This window comes from Tasmannia lanceolata, unplaced genomic scaffold, assembly GCF_043159265.1.
Source record: "Tasmannia lanceolata isolate RefF3 unplaced genomic scaffold, GAP_Taslan_0.1 ptg000020l, whole genome shotgun sequence".
In the NCBI taxonomy this organism is placed as follows: Eukaryota; Viridiplantae; Streptophyta; class Magnoliopsida; order Canellales; family Winteraceae; genus Tasmannia; species Tasmannia lanceolata.
Genome location: NW_027518697.1, coordinates 10,979,324 through 10,987,997, shown reverse-complemented (window position 1 = coordinate 10,987,997; position 8,674 = coordinate 10,979,324). Strand labels below are relative to the sequence as shown.

At 39.6% G+C, this 8,674-nt stretch overlaps 1 protein-coding gene across 1 annotated transcript; it reads left to right on the top strand.

Annotated features, from left to right (window-relative positions):
• The first annotated feature begins 1,161 nt into the window (after positions 1-1,161).
• On the top strand, positions 1,162-2,035 carry LOC143854426 (zinc finger protein AZF3-like). Its single transcript, XM_077364404.1, has one exon. It carries the CDS (start codon positions 1,235-1,237, stop codon positions 1,847-1,849), a length of 615 nt encoding a protein of 204 aa, XP_077220519.1. The 5' UTR covers positions 1,162-1,234; the 3' UTR covers positions 1,850-2,035.
• The last annotated feature ends 6,639 nt before the right edge of the window (positions 2,036-8,674 follow it).

The following is an 8,674-nucleotide window of genomic DNA, read 5'->3' as shown; positions in this document are numbered from 1 at the left end:
TCTCTGGTAGTGTAGAGTGAGTTTATAGGACCCACCTAAGTATTTAGAGTAAATTATTGAGTGAACCCAAACCTGTTGCAAGGGTGATGGCCCGAAGCATCACTTTGGCTTGAGAACTATTGAGAGTGGGGTGCAACTTGGTGCAGGTTGTGTCAGGTTAAAGTTAACCATAGTCCAACCAGAGATACCATTCTCTCAATCCTAACTTGACCCAACTTGAGCCTCGGATCTAGGGATGGTCAACCCTAACCCAACCCGCCTCTAAATCTCTCAATCCTAACCGGACCCATCTAACTTCTTTCCAAATTGGATCAGAGTTCAGAATTGAGTCAGGTTGGGTGACGATCACCCCAGACCAAAAATTTTAAATTACAAGAAATAAGAAAACCAACATAAACATAGAGGATGGAGGTCATTTACAAGATTCTGAAAATGACAATATATTTATAGGATGGAGGTCAGGTTGGGATCGGGTCACCTAAGTCTTGAACCCTAACCCAATCCAAAACTAAATCGGGTTGGCTTTTCCAAACTTCAACCCAACTCGAGCTGAAATCGGGTTGAACCCATTAGGCTTATGAACCCGACCCAAGTTGCACCCCTAACTGAGAAGTGAGAGCAACCCTTGTATTATAGGATCCAAGACAGAGTAAAAAAAGTAGGCAGAGATGATGGGACCCACCAGCAAATTGTATCCAATTAGGTAAGTCCCACCTTTTTCCCATGAGAACCACATGTATCTCTATACCTGTAGACCAAACACAACTTCTCTTCCCATATTTACCAAGCAAGAAAACAAAGTAAAAAAAAAGCTAAAGACAGGCGTGAATCACGTGGGCCAACGTGGAGACTTTCCACGAAGAATCCATGTCATTCCAGAGAGTCTACTAAGTCGGACTCCATCGTAACTGGGAAAAAAAAAAAAAAAAAAGCCACCCACGAGGTAGAAAGTAGAAAACCCCTGATTAAAAATATCAAAAAAAAGTAGGTGTGCCCTTACAAAAATCAACCCCCTCCCACCGAAACACAAATTTTACCTTCACAAACAAGACTACAAAGCCCCTATTCTTTGAATTTGGAATCAGTCCCTAGTCACCCCCTCCACTCCATTGACCGACCCCCCTCTCTCTCTCTCTCTCTCTCTCTCTTCCCACCTTTCACGCAACTTCCCAAAACCCCTCTTTATAAACTCTCCTCTACACTCTCTCCCACTAACCAAACTCATATCTCTCTAATGGCTCTCGAGGCTCTAAACTCTCCAATCTCTAGACCCCCATCTTTTCCCTTAGAAGACTCCGAACTCCACTACCTAGAACCATGGATGAAACGCAAGCGTTCCAAACGCGCGCGTCTCGATAACACTCCACCCACTGAAGAAGAATACCTAGCTCTCTGCCTACTCATGCTAGCTCGAGGAGGTGCAACTGCTACTACCACCACACGCCCTCACTCCCCCCCACCAAATCTCAAACTCTCCTACAAGTGTTCCGTATGTAACAAAGCCTTCTCATCTTACCAAGCCCTCGGAGGCCACAAAGCCAGCCACCGGAAACTCGCCGGAATCTTGCCGGAGCCGGCCACCGTAGAAGGTGGTAGGACCCACGAATGCTCTATTTGTCATAGGTCCTTCGCCTCCGGTCAGGCTCTTGGAGGTCATAAGAGGTGTCACTACGATGGAGGGGTGTCATCGTCGGAGGGGCAGAGTTCCGGCCACCGTGATTTTGATCTGAATTTTCCTGCCTTGCCGGAGTTTTGGCCACGTCAGATTTCCGGGGAGGAGGAGGTGGAGAGCCCTCTTGCTGTTAAGAAACCGCGTCTTCTGATTCCGGCCCAGATGGGTTCTTCTTAGTTACAATTAGAAAAGAAGTGACATTTTTTTTAAATTTCTCATGGATTTTTTTTTTTTTTTTTTTTTTTTTGGGCTTCTTTTGTCTTGTCGTATTAGAGCTGTGTACAGAGAGAGAACTTTCTATTCTTTGTGAAATTCATGCTTTAAAGTGGTTATTAATTGAAATTATTTATTTATTTTCCATTCCTTTCCTTTCTATTTCTCATTTTGGAAATGATATGAGAACGCCCCTGTGTCAGGATTATTCCAAACAGCCCTCTTGATACGGCCACGTTTAAATTTTTAGTGGTATGTTTTTCATTTCATCAAATTGATAAGGGAAGTGATATTTACGCCCCTTTTGATCACTAGGGACACCCGCGTCAGTGTATCAATGGCAAAAGGGGGGCTAATAAATATCATTTCCCAATTGATAAATGTATATCTATCTTAAGAATCATGGGTCATTAACGCTTGTAAAACACTCCAAAACTGGAGTCCGTTTGGAAAATAAAGACGAAGGTGAGAATGACCGACGATTTGGTCATTTCATAAGTAGTTTCGGTGTTTTATGTGGATTCTCTATTCCTTGTCTTAATTTTGCACGTGTTCACAAGACTGAATTTTGTCTTTTCTTACCAAACGTATTCCCGTTTTGTTAGCAGCCCTCTTAATGGCCGCTTTCTATGGGTCGCTTTGTTAGGTGACTCTAATGGGGAGGGCTGCTAGGAAGTACCGACAAACGATTCTCTAGTTCTAAGGGCCAGACAGGGTAAATACTAGAGGTAATAATAAACCATTGTGGGGGAATCTACTTCCCCGGTATTTAGGGGTGGCCAACCGGTTCGGTTCTCGGTTCTCGGTTATTTTTTTTTCGGTTCTCGGTTCCCGGTTCCATGAACCGTAAGAACCGAACCGTAGTACATAGTAGGACCGGACCGAACAAAATCGGTTCGGTCCTCCGGTTCTAATGGCTAATTACTAATTATTAATTATAATTTATAAAAAAATTTTTAATTAAAGTTATAATATAAGTTACTTTCTTATTATAAGAATAGTATCTATTAACTATTACTTATTGATATTATAAGTAATTTATATTAATAAGTATATGTATAATAGAAATATAAAAAATATTATATATATATATATATATATATATATATATATATATATATATATATATATTCAAAAGTTCGGTTCTTCGGTTCCAGAACTGAACCAAAAATATTAGACCCGGAACCGAACCGAATAAGTTCGGTTCTCCATCAGTGGAACCGAACCGGACCCAAAGTATTTTTAAACAGTTCGGTTCTGGTTCGGTTCTTCGGGTCTGGTTCGGTTCTAGCCACCTCTACCTGTATTAGTTTGCCTTTGAATTAATTTCCTGTCTTCCAATGTGTAATGTGTAAATTAAAAGAGTCTTTGATTTTTCAATGCGCTAGTGACCACATGTTGTATGGGTAAATCAATTAACTTTTATGAGCCGTCCATATTACATCAAGTGGATCATAGGGTCGAGATTGTTTTCTCGAGAAGATTTTTGAGCCACGATCTACTACGGTGAGGCCCATTAAATGAATGGTTTAGATTATCAAAATAAGAACACTCCGTTGCATGATCTTTTCTTAAGCACTAGAATTGTTGTAAAGAGATAAAGGATGGGAAGAGAGAGAGAGAGACCGATGTGTTTCCAATTACTATTTTCAAAGGGAAATGATATCAACACTGACATGTTTTAATAAGAGGCGCTCAAGTCTCTTGTCGTTTAGTATTTCAAGGGCTGTCAGAAGTATATTACAGTTTTCAAGAAGCTCTTTCAAGCATGTGAGTGTTAGAAATCATTTCCCTTTTCAAAGGGATATGTGACTTAACCCACTTCAGGGTAAATGACAAACGAGAGGGTAACTCATAGCCACTTATAGCCACCGGAACCATCCCTTCTTTACGTAGAGGATAAATAAATATTCTACTCCTTAATTCGGACCTCGCTATGTTTGATTTTCAGACTCTGATGATAGTTAGGTATGTGCTTTCTTTTATAAGAGGGATATGAGAAAGGAAAAGAGAAGAAGTTGTTGGCAACTTGGTGTTCTTTTATGTTTGGTCAAGTTGTTAAATCTAGGGGATATATGCCAATATCAAAACCAGCAACTGCGTTTCAAAAATGAGCAAGATAATGGTGTCACTTGCCTAGAAGCTTCCTTTAAATGACTGGTGACGCAGGGAAGAAAACAGACAGAAGGGAAGACTTCAAGCGTGTCCAAAGGACTAGTTCACTAGGCTTTTGCAGTGAACGGATGTTTCCAACCCCCCTTCTTTTGTTCTCATCCACCCTTCTAACCCAATTGGAGAAATTGATTTCTTACCTTAGAGTAAATCTGAAAAAAAAAACCCAGAAAATGCATTTTATTCCTGAAATAACACCGGACTGGCGGTATATATTATTGAAGGAGAAATTGCCAATGGTGGACATGAAAATACGAGAATTGCCAACGGGGGACACAGTTTTGAAAAATTGTTAAAGAGGGTTGATAACTCCCTTTTGAGAGTCTGATAATCCCATTTAGAGAATTGATAACCCCCTTTTAGACGGTCTGATCCTATATGGATCATGACTTAGATTCAGCAACTAAGATCCGAAAAGCACTTCAAAAAGGATGACCAAGACATAGAGGGTTCCCACGCGAAGTTGATCCATTTGACACCCCTAAAACTCACAAAGGTCCGAAAAGCACTCAAAAAAGGATCCAACCAATGAAGGGATCATGACCAAGACATAGGTGGATCGGATCCGAAGTTATTTGATTCATTTACACAGTTACACCCCTACCCTACGCACATATGTGGTACAAGGGTTAGAATGTTGGCCCAAAAAAACATCGGTGGCTTTTGATATTTTCACCCTTTGATACATCAAACCATAACTCATCTTGTCACGATCTCTGCCAACGCGTGAGGGAAAAGTCTTTCTTTACACGAAGTCTTCCTTCCAATTTTTAAAATAAATGCAGAGAAGGGTCATGAGTGTTATTGCTTTCAACATAGAAAAATGAACATTTCCAAAGTAACTGACTTTTCAAATTTCAACTCTTCTTCCCCAAGAAGCTTCTTTGATTTTTCATTCTCTAATAACCCATTTGGATTGAGGGAAAAACATTTCTGGCAGAATTTTTTTTCATTCCCATAAATTATAGGGAAATGATATGATTATGTCTTATTTAGAGGGATATTATCATAAATTGAAGATCCCTCTAAAGTAAAACGTAAACCGTCGCTGATTCAATTGTTTTTTTTTTTTCATGTGTAATCAATTAAATAATGGAATCCGGAATATTTTAGAAAGGTTTTTCCGTTTCAAACTTTTTTGGAAAATTCTAGAAATCCAAAAAGGGCATAATGGGGTGTGTGGATCCTCAATGAAAAATAAAATTCCGTGTTCTAGTAGTATTGGGGTAAAAACTTAACGCCCAATCAAAAGCCGACATGTAGCATACTGCAGTGCATCTATGTCTGCAAAGGGGGCTGATATACTTCACATTTGAAGGAATGAAGTGACCTGATTGCCACGTACAATGCAGCTGGGTGTCCCAAGTGATGAAAAGGGGCGCATTTATAATTTCCCTTTATAAATAATATTTCATCGTATCGTGATCATTGGGTCCAGGAATATTATTGGGCATTACAAGTCCAGCCCATTACATGTCTTTTAAGATGTTTTTTAGCTGTCGATTCTTGCATTCCCTAATCTTGCTCAGTATGAGACCTCAACCCTTTGGGTCTCACCATAAATCACTAAGTCCCAAAGAAGAATTTGTTCCGATGATTATTGTTCCTATGTAATCATCCATCATATCTCCAGCCACATATATCATTTGCGCATTAGGTCATGGTCACTTAGACAGAGATTATCTTGCTAGTGGACCTCTTTTTAATAATTCGAGAATTAATAAAGTTTAAAACAAGGAACCGATAGTTCAGAATTTTTTTAAAATTATTCAGATTATTTCCTAACAATACATTTATGATTTACCTTTCTAGATTGTTTTCGGTTAAAGATGGATGTAGGATCTGTTAAAATTGATTAATCACAAGATCTTGATTAATGCATCGTCCAAAAGACGATTGTTTCAAAATGTGAATGCAGGCCAAAATACGGCTAAAACAAATCTTAGTTGACAGAGTGCGGCCCAGGAGTACTCGATTGATGCGGCCATGTCTCGGGAAAGGCGAAGGAAATTTGATTGGTAAGGCAAAATGCTGACTCTAACAAGAATGCGGCGAAGGTAAAACGGAGTCAACTCGGGTGAGTCCACGATGAGTCTCGGAAGTTATGAAAATATGGTTAGGACAATAACTCTAGTAAAGTGTCCACATGGTATGTAGGGCAGAATCCGCAATGGCACACAAGAATGGAAACAACCAAGTGAAGTGGCATGTGGGGGTGGAGTCCAATTTGATAGGCAGAATGCAAGACAGCAAGACAGCGAAGTCGGAAGCAATAACGTTGTTTAGTAAACAAGCACATGTACAGGGAGGAGAATGAGGGCAAGTCAGGACTAAGATATGGGATGTTGGACTATAAAGCAACAAAAACCAAACCCCATAGAGTGCTATTTAGCCAGTCACTCGCATTGTTTCATAGGGATTGTGTTTGTGAAGCTACTCAACCTGGCTTGGTGTATTTTAAATTACCATAGAACTTTTGCAGAAAATAATGATTTTTACTTATAATTCCTAATATGTAAAATATGAACTAACTAGTCATGTATAATCATGATTTAGAAAATTCTTAAAAGAAAGTCTAGGCTCTTTCCTAAAAGACACTTATTGGGCTTTACTTCTGCTCTCTTTCACATAATTAGATATGTTAATATGAACCGCTACCATAATTCCAGCCAAATGCCATTGAGAATGCCCTGATCGCAAGACCCTGGGACATGGATCAATCAAGTCACATTAAGGATCTGCTACGAGAGCAAAGTATTAATTTATGTAGTCATTAATCTTATGCATGAGATGTACATTCAAGACGGACCACGACCATGTGGGTCGCCTCATGATGTTCTACAAGTTTAATGTCATAATCTCACATACATGTTCTCCTATTCCTCCTTGTAAAACCTAAAATTGTCTTTTACTATTGATCATGATTGTGACTGTGTGGGCATTCTCTCAGAATATTTGTCCTCACGCCGAAGACTCACCAATAGTCACCATAGACATCACAAATATGGATGAGATTGTTAACACCGGAATAAAGAGTCTCAGCCCGCTGTTATATGTCCTTAGAAGACTTAGGTACATAATCGGTCTAGCCGTTGTCGTCTCCGTATTGTTCCTTAAGAGAGTACAGATCATAGCATCATCCTAGCGCCAATTAGCATATACTTTAGTATCAGGAGAGGGGATAACGCTCTATAGTCAACTTTACCACGCGCATGCAGATAAGTCTCAAATTTGACCTATCAAACTTGATGGAGGTCATCTGAGCCAAAGGAACATCCATCGATGACGAACTAGAAGAGGCAGCAAAAGTCAGAGTAGGTATGAGGATACCAACAACATGCAACAAACAACCACCAGCAACAAGGAGGATGAAAATCCCACCAACGACAACAAAAACAACAGAAAAGAGCAAGGAGAAGAACAAAAGCAAGAGGAGGAGAAGTAACACAAATACTTCTCAGTGATGCTGTATAGCCCTTTCTCCACTTTCACTGGTCGAGCGGAAATAGACTCCAAGCAGGGTTGTGCAGCCGGTGTTCTTAAATAAATTTTAAAAAAAAAGAAAAAAAGAATGAAAAGAAAAGCTCTCTCTCTCTCTCCAACATCAGACAACAAAAGACCAAGAAGAAAACACAAGGAATTCTGAATATTCCCTAAGATTTCATAATTCTTCCAATTATAAGACATCGTCAAGAACTCCAAGAAATAGAAAAAGAATAGAAGAGAGCATAGAGTTCTTGAAAGAAAACAGAGATGAGTTTTCTTTTTCTATTGTTGAGAGAAGTAGCATGTTGGAGCAATTACCAAAGTCCAATTCTCGAAGAAAGTAATTAGAAAGGAAATAAGGCACCTGCCAGAAACCAGGTCCGGTGGGGTTTTATTTTTGCAGTACTGTGATTTATATCGCCTTCCCATGCCAGATGTCACTCTAGACTCTTTATGATCATTCTTTCTTCTGCCGTTGTAGTGTTGTTTCTACTAGCACTCTACATTATTTCTCCACAAGGTTTTGATTCCAAGAGTCTGTAGTACCATTTCTTATCTTCAATTTCTATCTTCTCACAGCATTTGAGGCACACTCATCTCAGGTGCTGCACTTTATTTCCTCACTCTAGTCTTTACCTGTTTGGTCGAGTAAGAAACACTATATAAAAAAAAATTTATCTCTTTTTTGATTCATGCACCAATATAGCTTATAGTGTGATTAAAATCACATCCTGTTTAATGCCCATCTCAGTTTTGCTGCTAGAAATGAAGAAAAAGATCATCCTCAAGAAGAGTACTCTACATCTTGAACCCACCCACCCATTAGACTCGTGAATCCTTTAAAGGCAGGTAAAGCCGACTAAATGATCCAATCACGTCTTTTTAAGTTTTCGACTATTGATCTGCGAGATCCGATCAATCCGATCGTAGATCTGAGTTGTCTGGCCTTCGAACGGCTGAGTTGCACCTGCATCATTTTGTCACAGAAAAAATCGAAGGCCCATGACAGCCTCGGCCTAGCCCATGGAACCTGCACTGCCAAACGGACCTAGCAAGGCTGGTGAATGAAAACCTGATCAACCCTTTAAAAATTAATCCAACTACGAACATGATCTATGTGACACATTCAGA